This window comes from Mus caroli, unplaced genomic scaffold (genome assembly GCF_978045245.1).
Source record: "Mus caroli unplaced genomic scaffold, Mus_caroli_1 scaffold_8, whole genome shotgun sequence".
NCBI lineage: Eukaryota > Metazoa > Chordata > Mammalia > Rodentia > Muridae > Mus > Mus caroli.
Genome location: NW_028227263.1, coordinates 127,323,629 through 127,342,233, shown reverse-complemented (window position 1 = coordinate 127,342,233; position 18,605 = coordinate 127,323,629). Strand labels below are relative to the sequence as shown.

Sequence of the window (18,605 nt, the reverse complement as noted above, 5' to 3'; positions counted from 1 at the left end):
GAACATACTGCAGTTGCCAAGAATAGCATTCATGGGGTAAGCCACTGTGGCAACCAGCATCCTCTATGTTAGCCTCTGACTTGGTGGGTGGGCTTGCCTCTGATACCTCAGAGTAAAACTGATGGGGTGGAGGTAAGACAGAACAGCTGGGTTGCCATTTTCATGGCTGGAGAGCCAAAAGTTAGAGTGTATCAGTTAGATGGGTGCTTAAAAGCCATTGACTTGAAACCCAGAGTATGAATCAAGATTGAGGCCGGGCATGGTGGTGCATGCCTTTAATCCCAGCACTCAGCAGGCAGAGGCAGGTGGATTTCTGAGTTCGAGGCCAACCTGGTCTACAAAGTGAGTTCCAGGGCTACACAGAGAAACCCTGTCTCAAAAAGTCAAAAAAAACTAAAAAATAAAAATAATCAAGATTGAGGAAGATGAGAACAGAAGGGCTGGAGAGATGGTTCAGTGGTTAAGAACACCGTCTGCTCTTCCAGAGGATCTGAGTTCAATTCCCAGCAACCACATGGTGGGTCACAACTATATAATGTTTTCTTCTGGTGTGTCTGAACACAGCTACAGTGTATTCATATAAATAAGAAAAAGAAGAAGAAGAAGAAGAAGAAGAAGAAGAAGAAGAAGAAGAAGAAGAAGAAGAAGAAGAAGAAGAAGAAGAAGAAGAAGAAGAAGAAGAAGGAAGAAGAAAGAAGAAAGAAGAAGAAAGAAGAAGAAAGAAGAAGAAAGAAGAAGGAAGAAGAAGAAGAAGAAGAAGAAGAAGAAGAAGAAGAAGAAGAAGAAGAAGAAGAAGAAGAAGAAGAAGAAGAAGAAGAAGAAGAAGAAGAAGAAGAAGAAGAAGAAAAGATGAAGAAAAGATGAAGAGGAGAAGGAGGAGGAGACAAGGAGGAGGAGCCAGCCCTTGGATGCAATGTTTAATAGAGAGAGAGAATCCAGGATTCAACACACCACAGGCAGCACAAGGGGACAGTGACAAGCAAGGAACTGTCAGATCTGCAGAAGGAGCTGTCACCTGGCTTCTGAGACTTAGAGACATGGGGACTTCTGGCAACCGCCTGGCTGCCATGGAGGCAGAACTGAGCAGCGGAGCTGCCTGTTGCTCCTCAGGAGGAAAGGTGGATAAGCTGAGACCCTCTGAGGGAAAGCAGTCCCCACAGGCTGGCTTCTCAGGGACACTAGGGAAAGCGGAAAGACAGGCATTCCTGAGGGAACACAGCATGAGGGCACTATCTGAAGCTCAGTTCACCGGGCCAGCAGAACTATGCTCTATGAAAGTTAAGGAAGATGATCCTGCCACGTCCAAAGGAAACTCAACTTCCCCAAATTCGGATGGTGGTTACATCAAAGCCAGCATTCCTCAGAAATTCCTCTACCAAAAGGAGCCGTTCTCCTTATCATCTTACCACCAGCAGAAGGGACACATGGTTCTCTGTGATGCTTATTAGCATACCCATGCTGACCTCCAGGCTCCCTCAGTATCTATCACAAGTGCCCGGTACACATTCCAGAGTCTGTGTCAGCATCCTGGCCCTTCTCAGCTCTCCTCAGCTCCTCCCCTGCCATGACTCCCCCAGCTCACGGCCCCCGCCCTCCAGCTACTCATTCTCCCCATAACCCTGCCGTTCCCACTGTGTGTCTGCTCTCTAGTCTTCCTGTTCCCACTGTGTGTCTGCTCTCTAGTCTTCCTGTTCCCACTGTGTGTCTGCTCTCTAGTCTTCCTGTTCCCACTGTGTGTCTGCTCTCTAGTCTTCCCGTCTTAGTCCTTTCTCTTGCTCCCTCTGGGTCCCCCTACCCCACCATGGCCATGTCCAGGCTACTGCCTTATCTCTGTTCTAAACTCTTCCAGAAGCCTCTGGCTGATCTCTCTCTCTCTCTCTCTCTCTCTCTCTCTCTCTCTCTCTCTCTCTCTCCCTCTCTCTCTCTCCCTCTCCTCTCTCTCTCTCTTCTCTCATCTACAATAAAAACCTTCCCATCAGCTATACCACGGGGTGGTCATGCCGTAATGTCATTTATACAGATCCAGGAGGACCGCCTATATGGCGCAGTGAATAAAGATGTCTGTGGCACAAACCAGAAAAGTCCAGAGTCCAATGCCCAGGTACCATAGTGGAAAAAGAAAACCAACTCCAAGAAGTTATCCTCTAACCTCCCCATGTGCACACATGACTAATAACAGCAATAACAGCAGGAGGTTGATTCCACAGGACTGCGGCATGGTACAGGATTCTAATGGCCTTGCCGAGGAGGCCCAGGGTGTGATCTCCAAGGCATGAGACCCTCTAGAAAATGTGAATGACTGGAGTGGCAGCATGAGCCAGAGCCTCTGATCTGCCTGGCTGTCCGGTTGCTTGTAGATCATTCAGGTTACACCAAGGTCTCAGCTGTATGAACTGTCAGTCATCTGGCAGATCCAGCTTTGTGGTGGTGAAGCTGTCTTTGAGTCACCCACACTCTCCTATAGTTAATGCCCACCCCCCAAATAAATTCACTTGGTAGTGCCCTGTCTGGGTGAGGAGGCATTTGCTCCTGTCTCCCCAGGAAAAAAATCAGCATAGCATTAATGTCATCCTCTGCTACACAGCAAGTTCAAGGCAGCTTGGATTATAGGAGATACATAGATATATAAAGGTGATGAAAATTAGGTTTTTTTTTTAACAAAACCATTAATTAAATGTTGAACTAGCAATTAAGATAAATCAGGCTTGACAGTGTGCCAAATTGTAGGTCCATAGTCCCTTAGCTGAGGTCTTCAGGGACAGATGCATTTCAGAACTCAAGGCTGATCCAATTTTAGAAAGGCCATTCTGTACCTATTATGCAAACTCCCAGGGGCCTGAGGCAGGCACTGTCCACTTCCCCTGTTGGACATGGTAATGTCTTTTTGCAGCAAAATGTGTGTAACAGTCACACTGGGAGGGAATAAATAAAAAATATAAATAGCTTGATATGAACTGACTTGTCATCATGTGAGAGGTAAAATTATTCCATACCCCTGCCACCCCCAAAATGGTTAAAGTGGTCAGAGCTAGTCAGAATTCAAAGCCCACAAGCTGGACTTCGCAGAGAGGTACACATCTGCAATCCCAACCCTTAGGAGACAGAGGAAGGAGGTCTGCTGGAGAACCCAAAGCCCTTGCCACAAAGTGGGAGGGGGTGACTCAGTGGGAAAGCACTACAGAGACGGTGTGAGCCAGTAGACACAGGAGCACAGTGACAATATGGAGACACTCTAAAAACAGAGAAAGAGAAAAGCAAAGAGAAAGTAGCAGAGGGACACAAGAAAGGTTGAGAGGCCAAGGGGCTGGAAGAAAAACTGGGAAGCAGAAAGGGAGGCCAAAAGGGACAGACAAGAGGACCCCTCCCCCCCAACTCACTACTTGATGGTGTACAAGTCTTTGGGATGACAGGCTATCCCCTGGGATACAGACTGTGACTCTCTGAAAGGGCTGAAGGACAAAGTGGAGACAGAGCAGAAACCAACGCTGTTCTCAGATTTCGATCACTAGTTTAATTCTGAGCAACAATGTGTTGTCTTCCTTTTACAAGACCAGAGAGGTTTAAGTACATTGCTGTACATCATCCCGTGGGGGATGCTGGTAGGACAGAAGGGAACCAGCAGGGCAGGTAACACTCCCATCTGACAAGAGGCCTCAGGTTCCTGATGCTGTCCAGCCCAGGGGGAAGGCAGGCCATAAAGGAAACCCCTTCTTGCAGCAGGCCAGCAGGGTATATCCCAGGCCTGCCTACGGCCAAGCCACAGTCATGGGTAAGGGAAAATGGACTCAATCGCATGACTTCTTTATCAGAAGCTACACCAGCTTCTCAACATGGCACCAACAGCAATGCAGACCAGTTTTGGTTTGGTTTGGTTCAGCTATATGCTCCACACTTCCAAAGCAGCAAATGTCACCACCCAAACCAGGTCAAGCTAGCGCACGGGTGACATCCTCTACCCCTGCCATTGCAAACTATACCAACTGCAGTTTCCAGCACGCACCATTGTCTCCGAAGCTATACGAGATGACACCCCGAAAACTGCTAAGGCCTTTACAGTATCTGACCTTCAATGGCCCCGAAAACTGGCAAGCCGCTTCTCCCCATTCCAACCCAAAAATTACATGTGAGCAATGAGAGAGAGAGGAAAGCCTTTAAGGCCGCGCGGCCACGGAGCTAGAAGGGACTAGTGGGCGAGGCCGACGACCACAGACCAGGTAAGCCAGCTGAGGCTGGAGTTTATTGCAGATGAGCGCTGAGTCCCGGGAAGGAGCAGGGTGGAATAAGGTCGGGCAGGATCAGGACCACGGCTAGGAGAGAGGCGGCGCCGCGCAGGCGAGGCCCGATGGTGCAGATAGACAGACGCAGGCCACGGTGGGGGCGGGCCAGACTATCCAGGCGCTCGGCGCGCGGTCTCCCGCGTCGCTCCCGGAGCTGGGTGGCGGCTGTGGCGGCGGCTCCGTGGCAGTCCTGGCTGCGGTCGTGGCCCGCCGGAGGCCCCTAGCAAACAGGATGCGGCCGGAGGCGGGATGGGCGGTGCTGCTCGAGCACACGGAGCGGCCGCAGCGCTGGGCAGGGGGTCGGCAGGGCCCGCAGGCGGCCGCGTGGGAACCCAGATGAGCCCGTAGTACACAGCAAGCAGCACAGCGGCCAAGGACACACACAGGAAGTAGGCGCAGACAGGGGCGAGCCGCAGCCATCGGCCACGGGGCCCCTCGCTCAGCCCCGTACCACCGGGGCTCTCGCCACCACTGCCCACGCAGCTCGAGCCCCGCATCGCGCTGCCCACTCAGCCTGCACAGACCCCGCCCCCACCCCAGGACCGCCTCAAGCAAGCCACGCCCCTCCCAGGACCACGCCCTGTCAGACAGCTTTCCCCCCCACCCCAGCTCAGCCGAACTCCTACATCCTAGACACGCCCCTACCGCCTCTGACCCACCACTATCAAGATTTCATAGCCCTACCCCCTCAAAGCCACGCCCACTCGCTCTTCTCCCGCCCTAGCTCTGTCACATTTCCAACCACCTATTCCTGTTCCCTACCTCAGCCCTCTCCGCACTAATCGAACCCCTTCCTTCTTCGACCGACTGCAGCTCTGCACACTAGCAACCCTCTGCCCGCCGGAGCTAAGGTTCCTAGTCTGTAGGGGAGGTCTACAGAGCTTCTGAACGCTAGCCCCGCCCACCGAGCCCCGGCCCCGCCCCTCCCAGTTTCACGTCCCTGGAGACCCAGTTCCCCCCATCACCCCTGCTGGCCCCTTCCCCAGCAACTCCGCACCAGCGTAAACTTCTGTTCCCTAGAGGCGAGGGATCCAGGGTGGACTGCAGGGAGGAGAGCAGCCAGCCTGGGAGCCAGGCAAACCTGTGCTGCCGCCCCTCCCAGCAGCATCTTCAGGACTGTGGGACGGCCTGCGGGGTGGGAGGGGAGAGGTGTGAGGATGACGAGGAGCACTCTCGTCCCGCCTCTTCCGCCACATCAAAGCCCGCCAAGCACAGCAGCCTAGCCTGATCAGCTAGCAGCACAGTTCAAAGGTTGGCAGTAGCACGCGTTTAATTCAAGCCCTAGCTGCAGGTTCCTGCACACCCAGGCCTCACAGGGACTGACTCCGAGGGTTTGGCCAGATGAGTACCGTATGACTGGTACCATTGGGTCCTCAGCAAATTTAGAAGACTCCCCTCGGGCCGGGCTCGTTGCTAACCTGCTTCCTCCCCCACTAAGTTTAACCCTGTCCTGGACGGAGTGTAGCAGAAGCAGAGGAGCTGAAGGTTAGTGCAGAGCGAGGCACCCTGGTCTGCTGGCGCTGTCAGCGGGCAGCCCCCGGCGGCGGTGCAGCCGCCACCACCTTGCAGAAACGCACCCTCTGGAAGTCTGTGATCTCCGCCGTCTCATGGCCCTCGGGGCCCACCTCTAAGGAGACAAAAAGCGGTAAATGGAGGACCAGCCTGCCCGACCACCCTATCCCGCACCTCAGTCAAACCCACCTACAACGTGGCCTCCAGCTTACTCGACCCTCAGGAGGCCCCTGAAGCAGAAGCCCCTCCAATCTAACCCTGTTGACTACTGGGAAATGCTAGTGTAATGAGCTCCTCCACTCCTCCCAGGACCCCAAACTATCCTGTTTGGCCTGGCCCCTTTCTGAAGATGTCCTTGGCTTCCACTCTCACTATTCCTTTGACAGCCTTTCCTGGGCTCTGCTCCACATCTTATTCTACCGCAGGGGAACTAAAAGATGAACACAAGCAGTAACCTGGCTGATCACGTTAAAGAGACCAAGATCGGTCTCTTGCTTCTACTCCGTGGGATCCAAAATCCCACTCTGGTCTGACCCAAAACCGCTAACCCTGCCTTCAGATAAGTCTTTACAGCCCGCTCATTCATTAGTTAAAGTCGTTCCTACCTTTAACTAACCATGTTTTGCTTTTACAGGATCTCTAACCAAAATCCAGTTCCAAGCGCAAAATCCTATTGCGTCACCCTCTTACCTCTGGGAACATTCAGATTTCGAATCCCACTTTTAGCTCCTTCCCTGAGCCCAGCTTCTTCCTTGCCCAGCGTTCAAAGTTATTCACAATTTCTACTGGCTGGGGCCTTAGGGCCCACCCTTTGCACCCCGAAGGCCTGACTCCAGGCCAAACCCAGCACAGCACCAGCTCAGCTCATGCCCTGTTCTAAGCCCTCACAGGACCCACTCCTTTTCTATCCCCAAGCCCTTCCCTCCCCAAGGAAGGCAAGCAGGCCACCCACCTCCACCAGCTTCATGCATCCCACCTGGAGATGCCTCAGGCCCCTCTTCTTCAGACTTCGGGGTTCCTGCCAAGCTGGGCCCGCTCTCCAAGGAGGCAAGGGCTGGCTGGTCACCTCCTGGAGAAGGGGAGGCTCAGTCAAGCCCCTCCTTTTCCAAACATCTCTCCATATGAGGGGAGCAAGGGGGGGTTCAAGGACACAGTGGGGTAGGTGTCATTTAAGGAAGTGAACTTTTTATTGGAGAGAGGCTCTGAACCAGCAAGAGCAGGCTTTGGGAACTGAGATAAGGGCATGAAGCAGGCACCAACTGCCCTTCCCTGCCACAGGGATTGAAGGAGGTGTGGGCACAGCCACACCCTTGTGCACACACACACACACACACACAAGCAGCCAGTTTCAAGCATTTCCAAAAGGCCAGGCCTCACCCGAAGAGTGGGTACCAGGTAAGTGGGCAGTGCCAGGAGAATTCAGTTCCATCTCCTCACCCCAGTCAGACACAGGCTGGTGGTCCTCAGAGGGTGAGAAGGGGCTGGGAGGTTCAACAGGGACTGGGGACAGCAACTCCTGGGGCCCGGCAGGCACAGGGTCCACCTGCTCACAGGTGGGCTTCCCAGCAGGCTCAGCTTCAGGCTGGTGATCAGGCACAGTTGCTGCTTCCTGGTCCTTAGGACCCTCTTCATCCTCTTCAAACTCTTCCTCCTCTTCCTCCTCCTCCTCCTCAGTGACATCTTCACTCACGTCCTCCCATTCTTCATCCTCTTCATCTTCCCCCTCTTCTCCCTCCTCCTCCTCTTCCCCCACATCTTCCTCACCATCTTCCTCGGGGGGCCGATGAGCTGGAGCTGGGGTCTCAGAAGGCTGCTGGGAACACAGGCAGATCAAGGAAGTGCTTGGGACCTGTCACCCCACAAACCCCCATGCACACGTCCTACCTCATACCTGCTCTGCCTTACCTGTGTGGGTGTCTCCTCCAGGGATATGGACTGAGAGGACTCGGGGGCTGAGGACACAGCTTCCTTTTTTGTCTCCCAGCGATTATCGTGGTCACTGGAGTGGACAGAGCAAAGGGGTGAGGGATGGGATGTACTTCTCTTCAGAGAACATCTGGCATGTTGCACTGAGGGCAAAGGGGACAGGAGACACAGAGCCAAGACAGAGCATTGTACCCTCAAACTGAAGCCAGAGAGGACTGCACACACCCAAGCATGCTGAGGAGGGAATGTCCCAAGGGAGGGGCACCCCACCTATAGGCACGAGGGGCCACCTTGGCCTGAGGTCGGCTGTTCTTTCTCCTTCTGCGGCTGCTGACTTCAGCTTTGTGCTGAGAAAGGAACTCTCCAAAAGTGGGAGGCTTAGGTGGTCTTGCCCAAGCTTGGTCATCTACAACAGAATGCAGATCCAAGGATTTAGGGAAGAAGGACAAAGCACATGCCACATTCAAATCCCACTGCCTAACCCTTTCCAAGATAACACTCACCATGGCGGTGGGACAGTTCATGGGTAGGGGCTGGGCCATCCTTGAACCTAGGAAAAGAGAACAGAGGCAGCAATAGCTGAGGGAACTAAGGAAAGGCACAAGGAGAAAGCAGGGCAGAGGCAGGGCCAGAACAAACCAAAGAAGCTTCAAAGGGGCCAAGGGTTAGACGGGATGAGGGTAGAATGATGGATGAGGGGCAAACCAAGTCTCCTAATGACAAAGCCAGGCACAGAAACAGAAAGTGGCCTCTGAAACAAAAATGTAGAGGCTGGAAAGACGGATCACTTCCTTACTGACCTCTGCACCTGTGTGCCTAACATGCCAAGATAGGCAGGTCTCCTAGGGTTGCTGCCCTCAGCCTGCATCCCAGAATGAACACACTCCATGCATTTTCAAAACAGAGGGGGAACATAACTGGGCCAGGCTTGGGATCCTAGCATTTCAGAGGTGGAGGCAGGAGAATTCAGCCTGGGTTCAGGCTGTCCTTGAGGCCTTGTAAACACTAAAGAATATCACTCTGCCACCACCAATCTCCAGGGAAGCAGGCTGAGGGAACCCAGGGAAGACAGCCACTCGGGGTCAGCAGCTGTAGGTTTTCCTCATCCCTTGCCCTGTGCTGGCTGGACCTTGTGGAACATCTGTGGAGCTCATCGTACAGGGAGGTACAGAGCCTTGGAGACCTAGAGTCTTGTGCTAACCTGGGTCAAAACAACCCAGCAGGCATGTAAGCACATGACAAAACTTTCCTTATACAAGCTGGACATCTGTGAGGCCAAGGCTGGAAGATATTGAATTCTGTGCCCACCTGAGCTCTGCACAGCCTATAATCACAGCACTTAAGCTGAGGTAGTGGGCTAGCAAAACAGCTCAACAGGTAAAGGTGACTGCCACTAATCCCCAGACCTATACCGTAGAACTTTCCCCTACGAGCTGTCTTCTGTGCTTTCTTGTCCTCTCAATAAATAAAAACACACAAGCCAATTGGAAGGGCATGGCAGTGCATGGCTTTTAATCCCAGCCAGGCAGATCTCTCTGAGTTCCAGAATAGCCAGGGATACACAGAAAAGCAAAACAAATTACATGAAATATAATAAAAAGAGGCTGAGGCAGGAAGACTGAAAGATCAAAGCCAGCCTAGTAAACATACTGCCTCAAAAAGTAAAAAGGTAAAAGGACAGAGACCTGGCTCAGCTAACTGGCTGCTCTTCCGGAGGACGCAGGTTCATCTCCCAGTGCCTAACCCTCTAACTCCAGTTTCAGGGGATCTGATGCTGTCTTGCAACCTCCATGGGCACCAGGCATGCACACAGTGCACAAACATATATGCAGACAAAACACTCAAACATAAATGTATGGAGAATGGGAGCTATAGAGATGGGTCAGTAGTAGAGCACCTGTATAGAATTCCCACAGTGAGGTTCTGGGAGCCTAGTTTAACACTGCAGCACTTTCAGCATGCCAGAGGCCATAGGTTCAATCCCCAGTAACAAAAGGAGAAAAGGAAAGGCAGGCTTCCACACACCACTGAGACATGGCCAGCTGTAGCAAACATCACCAATACCCATGAGGATGAGAAAGTGGCTGGAAGCAGCACCCAGCAGGAAGAAGACTAACTCACATGCCATCGGTCTTCTCGGCATCCCACTCCCGCCGCCACTGCCCGGTGGGCTTGCGGTGTCGCTGCAGACGTTCCTGGTCGATCTTCTCCCTCTCCTGCTTCCAGCGCAGGTACTCTGACCTCTCCCGGCCCGTCATGGACATTGTCATGTCACCTCCACTGCCCAGGCCAGCCCTGCGGCCCTGCCAGCACCACAGCCAATCAGTCTCCAGCTCCTCTCCATGCTCTGCCCCCACCCCACCTCACCCCCATGCAGAACAAGGACAGACAAGCAACAAGTATCTGGCTGAAGTGGCCTCCTCAGAATGGAGCTCTTAAATTTTTGGTTTTAGACAGGATCTCATATAGCCCAGGGTGGCTGCCTCAAACTCACTATAGAGCTAAAGAGGATGGCCTTAAACTTCTTGTGCTAGTTTGATGTCAACTTGACACAAGCTACAGGTATTTGGGAAGAGGGAATCTCAGTTGAGAAAATGCCCACACCAGACTGGCCTGCCTCCACCCCCCGAGTGCCAGATCTCATCTTTCTAGAATTAAGCACTTCCATTTGGTGGTATATGTGTGAAGGCCAGAGGCTTGTCCTGCTCTGTCACCCTCCAGCATATTCCCTTGAAGCAGGGACTCTGACTTAGGCTAGCTATGATCTTCCTGTGTCCATCCCTAGGCATGCATGGAGCCATACTCAACCTTTTTCACATGAGTGCTGGGGGTTCAAACCCAGGTCAGTCCTACTGCTTATGTGCCAAGCACTCTTACCCACTGGTGCTTCTCCCTATCTTTCCTTTTTTAAGATACATTTTTATCATTTTCCTATATATACCATGTGCATGTGTCTGTGTCTGTTTGAACATAAGCCATGTGTGTACAGGCACCCAGAGGCCAGAACAGGGTGCCGGGTGCTCTGGAGCTGGCGTTACAGGCAATCATGACTTGCCCAGTGTGGGTTCTGGAAATGAGTACTCACAAGAGCACTTTGGTTTTTTGTTTTTTTTTTTTTCCCCTGAGGGTTTCTCTGTGTAGCCCTGGCTGTCCTGGAACTCACTCTGTAGACCAGGCTGGCCTCAAACTCAGAAATCCGCCTGCCTCTGCCTCCCGAGTGCTGGGATTAAAGGCGTGCGCCATCACAGCTCAGCTTCTCTTATGCACTGAACAGTCTTTCTAATCCTCTCCTCATTTTTCTTAAGAAACATCCCTGACCCTCCTCACCATCTGAGGTGGTGATGTTTTGTATTACCCAGCCTATATTTAGACTTTTACCCATTCAATTATCATTGGGATACACTACAACTCTGTCTTAGAACTATTTTCCCTGGCCAGTAATCCCAGTACTTAGGAGGCTGAAACAGGAGGATCAAGAGTTCCAAGACTGGGCTGGAGAGATGGCTCAGCAGTTAAGAGCACTGACTCCTATTCCGAAGGTCCTGAGCTCAAATCCCAGCAACCACATGGTGGCTCACAACCATCCGTAATGAGATCTGAGGCCCCTCTTCTGGTGTGTCTGAGGACAGCTACAGTGTACTTACATATAATAAATAAATAAATCTTTAAAAAAAAAAAAAGAGTTCCAAGACTGCCTGGGCAACTTAATAAGGATAAAAAGGATTGGGATGTAGGTTCCTGGGTCAAAGTCTGTATAGCATGTATGATATGAGACCCTGGGTTATATCCCAACATGGGAAAAAACATCCAGCATAAATCCCTAGCAAAGAAAACACTGGCAGCAGGGCACAGTAGTGCACAGCTTTAAGCCCAGCACTCAGGGTACAAACAGGCAGACATCTGTGCTTGGCTTAAAGCTACAACTCATATAAACTGAGCTGGCCTGGAGGTCCATGTCACCAGGGCTAGATGGTGAGACTCTACCTCAAAAAGAAAATAGAAAAAGCCGGGCGTGGTGGCGCACGCCTTTAATCCCAGCACTTGGGAGGCAGAGGCAGGCGGATTTCTGAGTTTGAGGCCAGCCTGGTCTACAAAGTGAGTTCCAGGACAGCCAAAGCTATACAGAGAAACCCTGTCTCGAAAAACCAAAAAAAGAAAAAAAGAAAAGAAAACAGAAAACACTGGCAGAGCATGGCAACCCAAATGCTTTATCTACATAGTAAGTTCCTAACCAGTCCCAGACCTTACCAAAATCCCCCAAATCAAGCAAGTGCTAGTCCTCCCAAAAAGCAAGCCCTGGTCTGCCCACCGCAGCCAGCCTAAAGCCCAGCTCTGGGGAAGCCCACCACAGGGAGATGTAGCACTCACCTGTCGCTCCTGTTCCAAGCCAGAGCGCACCCGCTCAAAATCTGAGCCTCCCCAGTTGCGTCCATGCCTGCGGCTGCCTTCCCGACGATCCCTCTCAGACTCCTCGAGGGGCCCACCCCGACGTCGGGGATCATCCAGGAAGTTGCGTACTGGGTTGGGCTCCAGCACCCCTTCCTGCAGCAGAAGAGCTAGCATGTGGGCAGGCTGGCAGGCGCTGGGTGCTTTCCACTCAGCCCACCCCCAGGCTGCCCGGCGCGGACCCGCTGGTTGCGCTCATATTCGGCAATCTTCTCCATCTCCTCATTCATCTTCTCGATATTCTGTCTGCGCCGCTCCTCCCACTCCTGTGGGGGCAAAGACAGCACATGGCTGTCAGAAAGAACCACAAAAGTAGCTATACAGGAAAGACAGGGCAGCCCAAATTCCCCAAGGACAGACAGGAGACAAAGAGAGCCTAACTTAAAACTTGTGTGGGGACCCTGGCACACCTCAGCCAGCACAGAAATGATGCATAGAGGTAGTGACTTGGCGAGTGACAGAGGAGCACTCCATCCTTACCCTTCCCTTCTGCAATACTAACACACTTTACAAACAACAGCCAGCCCGACAGGACTCTCCTTTCCCAGCCTCCACTGTTGGTGAGTGTGGCTAACAAAAATGTAAGAAAATGTGTTTGTCAGTGCTCCAGTGTCCACCTTGCAGACAACAATCAGCAGGCCTTGGCCACCTGATCCACAGTACTTAGCTTAACATGTGAGAGAAACAAACCCTGGTTCTATTGAGGCCACTGCATCCGGTGTCTGTGCATGTACATGCATGCTCATGCGTGTAGGTTTGAGGCCAGGGCAACTTTGAGCACTCGTCTCACTGTCTTCTTTGGAGACAGACAGAGTGTCCTCACTGTGTAGCTCTGGCCAGCCTGGAGCTCACTAGCAGAGATCCGCTTGCCTTCCTCTGCTGGAATGAAAGGTGTGCACCACAGCACCAGGCCTATCCACTGTTTCTTAGAGCCTCTCACTGGCCTGGAGTTCACCGTATAGGCTGGAATGGCTGACCACTGGCTGCTGGGGAGAGGAGCAGTCACAATAAGGCCACTACTCCTAACATAACCCTGAACACACAAGACTGACACAGAGTAAGCACAAGGCAGACTCTACACAGGAAACAGGCAAGAGCAGGAAGTCAGACTCAGAACCTAAGACACACTCAGAGTGCTGGTCAAAAATGGAAGAAGAGCCGGGCAGTGGTGGCGCACGCCTTTAATCCCAGCACTCGGGAGGCAGAGGCAGGCAGATTTCTGAGTTCGAGGCCAGCCTGGTCTACAGAGTGAGTTCCAGGAGCCAGGACCATACAGAGAGACCCTGTCACAAAAAAACAAAACAAAAAAAAGGAAGAAGAGAACCCCCTCTGGAAGCCAGCAGGAGGGACAGGGACTCAAAGACAGAGGAGCAAGCATAGAGAAAAGGCAAAGGGAAAGAAATGAACTAGCTGGAAACAGCCTGGCAGGCCTGCTTTCCCTGTGCAGGAATATGCCAAATTCCAAGCCAGCCTGGGCAACCTAGTGAGATGATAGATATCCTGTCTCAAAATAAAAGCTAAGGGCTAAGGATGTAGCTCAATGGTAAAGGACTCACCTAACACGCACAAGGCGCCAATTTCAATCCCAAGACCAGAAAATGAATGAATGAATGAATGAGTAAAAAACAAGGAACAGAAAACCCTGACCCAAACTTCATGGCCTGCTTGGTGCCTACCTTAGACTTTCGATCAGAGGTTGAGTTGTCTCCTGCCCCTAAGAGATGAGGGGATCCCCGGCCCCGGCCCCTCCGGCCCCGGCCCCCAGGACCCCCTCGAAGCTGCTCCCCAGCACCATCCTCCCAGCCTCGGGATGCCCGGCCTACGCCTGCCCGGCCTCCCTGCTGAGGATGGGTCCGGCCCCCTCTGCTGGCCCCTGGGGGCCGAGGAGTCCCAGGAGTCCTCCGAGAGGGACCTAGGCTCTTCTCCTGAAAGGGAAAGGAAAAAGGAATCAATCAAAGGCTAGACAGACTGGAGCATCCCAGGCTAAGAGGCAGCTGGTAGGTCTTGGTCCCAGGCCTCAGCCCTCAGCCCTCAGCCTCCTCCCCATCCTGAAGATTCAGACATGCTGGGCTCTCCACCTCCACTGCCATATTCTCCTTCTCCATGGAGCGGCTCTTCCGGGGGGCTGTCACTGCCACACCCTCCAGTTCAGCTTTTTTCCGATCCTCCTCAATCTCCTAGAGGCAAATACCCAGGGGAATGGAGTGTTAGGGGTCCTGTCCATCAGCTGGACTCCCATAGTCCTTTGCATTTGCCCTGTACCTCTACTCAGGCTTTTCTCCAGAGCTTTAGCCATGGGTCACAGCGACTTCCATCAAACCCCTGCATGTTACTCTGCTGCTCCAAAGCCCTGGCTGTAAGCCCATCAGTAAGAGCCAAATGCTTCCCTATCACCATGGAGCCCACAGTGGGGGCCCCTCTCCTGCCTATCTGCACTGGCCTTCTTGCTATTCCCCGGGGCTCAGAACTGCCCTGGGCCTTTGTACTAGCTACTCTGCTAGAGTGCATTCTGTGAGCCTGTACTGTAACTACTCAGGTTTCAGATGTCTCACCATCAACCTGCCTTTCTCCGTTCTCATGACCTGCTTGGTAAAGCATGGGATACCTGTTGGGACTCTTCTTGGATGCACCCCTCCTCCCAGCCTCCAGTGCTGCCTGGCATACAATCAAACCCAACTTTTTTTTTGTTTTGATTTTATGAATGAATGCATGAAAAATGAGTTAATGAGGGCCACCCTTCTCCCAGGTCCCTTCCTAGAGATAGCTCTACTATGTCCTTTTGGGCCCTGCTCTGCTCTGGACCCTCCCTCCTCTTCCCTTTCTAGCCCCAACTGCCCTTGGTCACTGAGTCACACCTGTCCTCTCCCACTAGGGCCCTGCCCCACCTTTCTATCTGAACTCTACAATGACACCCCACCATCCACCACTACACAGAAAAAATGTCTCCTATACAGGGTATTCTCACCAGGTCTCACTCACATTTAAAGCCCTCTATGGCTCCCTAGTGCCCTTAGGCATTCTCCAACCTATATGGTTGGCCCCTCATGACCTCCCTAGACCAATTCTCCATCAGCTGATTTACTAAGTCCTCTCTTGCACCCAAACATTTGCCCAAACTCCCCGGTGTGAAATGTAACCCATTTCCTTTCCAAATACTGAGGCACCCTTCAGTTCTCAGAATCCCCTCTACCAGAAAGTCCTTGCTAATGTCTTCAGGCTAGAGAGAGAGCTCTGGACTCCCACAGACCTGCTCATTTCCCCAGCCCAGCCTTATCTACTCTGGGTCATCACAAAGGGTAATTATGTCCCAAATTGGACACAAAACCCTAAGAACAGGTCTGGGGGCTGTGTCCCCAGGACCACTCAGCACTGAGCAGGGACTCTGAAGGCATCAGTGAGCAAAGTGTGAATCCATGAATGAATGAATGTATGAATGAATGAATGAATGAATGATAGGATGGAGGGAGGGAGGCCAGACCACGGTCTTTGGCTTGCATCCTGTGAGTGAAGGGGAAACATGAGAACGCTTGAAGGGAGAGGTGGGGAAAACTCACTGCGGGGAGGAGAGGGGATGGGGTCTCCAGGGCAGGGCTAGGGCACCTGGTAGCGCCGGATGAGGGCCTCATTCTTCCGACGAAGAGCCTCGATCCTCTTGTCCAACTCTGCATCCTTCTCCTCCTTTGACTTCAAATCTAGTGTGGTAGCCTGTGATAAGGAAGCAATTGAAAGGCGGAAAGAAAAATCTTCCTGCCACACAGGCATTTTACCCAGGATCTAAGGGTTTGGTCTCTGTAGGCCACCTTGCCCACCCCTCTCCAGCTCACCATCATTGGCTGTAATCTCCCTCACAGAAAATACATGTAGCACTGGAAGCTCCTGAAGGCAGAGAGAACAGTATGTTAAGATCAACAGTATTCTGAAATGCTGTCTCTTCTCCTTTACTAAGGGTTCCAAAAACACAGACTCACATAAAAATGCACTTGCACTTCAAGGGAATTCTCAAGTACTAGCCTCGCCTCTCTCTAAACACAGACCCTGCCCTTCAGTTTTAGATCCACCCATGCAATTAGTCAGACCCACCTTGGGAAAATTCTAACCCCACCCCTGCTGGCTTCATTTCCTATGACAATTTTAGCCAGGATCTGGATGGATCTCAATAGGTCAGCTACAATCTTTCCTTCCAACCCACAAAAGTTACGTCTAGAGGGCCAAAGGGATGGCTCCTGGAGTAAAGGTGCTTGCTGCCAAGCCTGAAAACCTGAGTTCAATCCCCAGGACCCACAAAGTAGGAGAAAATGATTCCCACCAGTTGTCCTCCGACCTCCATGTGATCACGCACACATGCACAAAATAAATAAATCATAATGAAAGCCGGGCAGTGGTGGCGCACGCCTTTAATCCCAGCACTTGGGAGACAGAGGCAGGCGGATTTCTGAGTTCCAGGACAGCCTGGTCTACAGAGTGAGTTCCAGGACAGCCAAGGCTCGAAAACCAAAACAAAGAAACAAAAATCATAATGAAAAACAGTTCCAACTCTGTCTGCCCAACACGGACTTTAGTCCGTGGCTCCCCTAAGAATGATGCAGCCCAGCCCCCAGCATCCTAAAAAGGCACTCATCCTACCAAGGTGGAAAAGATTCAGCAAGCAGGCCCAGGATCCACCGCAGGGGCCTTCCTGGACCGGACTTGACCTTCATAGTGATACTCAAGGCAGATGACAGAACTTCTACAGAGGCTTACAAGAGAAAACTGCCAGCAGCAACCGCATCCCTGACCTGCAAAAACGTCTGTGGTCCCACCCCTAACTAGGGTGAAACTTCAAGCCCCTCCCTTCCCTCCAGACTTCTGGCCCCGCCCACCAAAAAAAATCACACTCTGGCGCCACCTCCAATTTAACTGGCCCACCCCACATCACACTGGGAAACATTCTGACCCCGCCTCTGAGTTCCCTACTTCCCTGCCCGTGTTTGGCTGCGCTCCCAGCTCAGTAAAAACTTTCTAACTCTATCCCCGCCATTCTCCACCAGCACCCTAGCCCCACCTGCAAAATCCCTGACATCGTAGCTCCACCTCCATCCAGTCTCAGCCAGCCCCTGGACCCTCCCCTAGCTTCTGGGCAAGAATCAGGACCCAGCACCAGAACCAAAAAACTTTCCTGCCTCGCCCAAGAAGTCTCCGCCCCAAACACTAGTCCCATCCAATAAATAATGTAACCACGCCCTAGTGCAGCAATCAATACCGAAAACACTGAGAACAACCTTCTGGCTACACCTCCAGCATCTTGACCAAACCCAGCACAATGCCGCAACTCAGTCATCACCTCCTCACTCAAAGCCCAAACCCTGCCCCTTTCCCCACTCCCCTCCAAACTTTGGCCCCGCCCCAAACACGTCCACCCCCTTAGCTCCACCCCTGGCCCTCGTGACCACGCCCTGTGGCACTCCCTACAGCAAAGACTAACTTGTAAGGCCCCAAGCAATACTCTAGCCCCGCCCCCAGTTCACTCCGCCCACCGTTTTTGACCACTCCCCCAGGTTCACCCGCCTACCGAACTCCACCCCTTACACGCCCCAATACTTTAGTCCCGCCCCCAGTTTCCATCCTAACGCCCAGACTCCGCCTCTTACCCCCACCCCACACTCTTTGATCCCGCCCCCAGAGTCTCCGCCCAACGTCCCGAGCCGGCCCCCTAGTCCTCCAGGCAAAACTCTGGCCCCGCCCCCAGACCCACAGAGCGTTGGAAGCCCCGCCCCGCTCTGGCAGCCACCCAGGGCTTCCGGCCTGCCAGCACCCGCGCGTCTGGCCCTGCCCACGTGTTCACCACCCAACCTCAGCACCCCTCAAGCGACACATGTGGGCGTCGGGTCCCCGCCCCCCGCAGAGTACCCTGACCCCGCCCCCGCCGGCGGCTCGCCTCCCAGTCCGCGCGCGTTCACGCTCCCCTCACGTGGCTGAACAGGCCCCGCCCTCTCCGGGCGCGCTCCCGGCCCCCTCCCCCGGTCACCTGTCCCGGAGACCCCGCGGTGTCTGCGACTCTGGCTTCGTCCGCCTTCGCGTCCGCAGCTCCCGGGCCGCATTCGTCACTTCCGGCCGGCACCACGTGAAGAGAGGAAATAAGTAGGGCACTTCCGGTCTTGACATCCCATTTCCGGGTGCCTTAAAGGGTCCGCACCCGCTCAGGCTCTGCAGAAGGCAACAGAAGCCTGTTTCTTCTTCCTGATCTCATGGAATGTACTGTGGGGCACGAGGTGGGACTTGAACCCACAGACATGTAGCCCTAAACCTCTGGGCTCCTTTTTTGGCTTAGATCTTTTCCACTCTGAGCTACTGATTCCCTATTTTACTAAGTAAAAATCAGACATTTTACAGGGACCCCAGAAAACCTAAACTGGTTTCATTACCTCTTCTTACAAATGAAACCTTAATTATAGAAACTGTAACCAA

General features: G+C 52.8%; 2 protein-coding genes across 14 annotated transcripts; both read right to left on the bottom strand.

Annotated features, from left to right (window-relative positions):
- Positions 1 to 3,488: 3,488 nt before the first annotated feature.
- Inafm1 (InaF motif containing 1) lies at positions 3,489 to 4,913 on the bottom strand. The gene has a single exon (XM_021168062.3). It carries the CDS (start codon positions 4,772 to 4,774, stop codon positions 4,388 to 4,390), a length of 387 nt encoding a protein of 128 aa, XP_021023721.1. The 5' UTR covers positions 4,775 to 4,913; the 3' UTR covers positions 3,489 to 4,387.
- A 343-nt stretch (positions 4,914 to 5,256) lies between these two features.
- On the bottom strand, positions 5,257 to 18,271 carry Ccdc9 (coiled-coil domain containing 9). 13 transcript variants are annotated; one of them, XM_085842141.1, is made up of 15 exons: positions 18,166 to 18,270; positions 15,986 to 16,037; positions 15,716 to 15,866; positions 14,240 to 14,338; positions 13,838 to 14,086; positions 12,344 to 12,427; positions 12,084 to 12,257; positions 9,837 to 10,018; positions 8,219 to 8,265; positions 7,986 to 8,121; positions 7,695 to 7,788; positions 7,227 to 7,602; positions 6,742 to 6,858; positions 5,855 to 5,904; positions 5,257 to 5,405 (listed from the first exon to the last, which is right to left on the bottom strand). In XM_085842141.1, the coding sequence occupies exons 3-15, from the start codon at positions 15,827 to 15,829 to the stop codon at positions 5,388 to 5,390; spliced, it is 1,740 nt and encodes a 579-aa protein (XP_085698267.1). In that variant the 5' UTR covers positions 15,830 to 15,866; positions 15,986 to 16,037; positions 18,166 to 18,270; the 3' UTR covers positions 5,257 to 5,387. The 13 variants fall into 13 exon arrangements, with proteins under 13 accessions (XP_085698267.1, XP_085698268.1, XP_029335795.2 ...); XM_085842142.1 differs by having other exon boundaries at positions 6,766 to 6,858; XM_029479935.2 differs by lacking the exon at positions 5,257 to 5,405 and having other exon boundaries at positions 5,459 to 5,904; positions 7,227 to 7,599; positions 18,166 to 18,271.
- Positions 18,272 to 18,605: the final 334 nt, after the last annotated feature.

Excerpts from the sequence above, each read along its gene's own strand:
- Inafm1 (XM_021168062.3), bottom strand. The coding sequence starts at position 4,774 with ATGCGGGGCTCGAGCTGCGTGGGCAGTGGTGGCGAGAGCCCCGGTGGT.
- Ccdc9 (XM_085842143.1), bottom strand. Across the intron at positions 8,122-8,218 it reads TGAACTGTCCCACCGCCATG|ATGACCAAGCTTGGGCAAGA; the intron begins GTGAGTGTTATC and ends ATTCTGTTGTAG. Across the intron at positions 6,859-7,166 it reads ACCTGGTACCCACTCTTCGG|GAGGTGACCAGCCAGCCCTT; the intron begins GTGAGGCCTGGC and ends CCCCTTCTCCAG.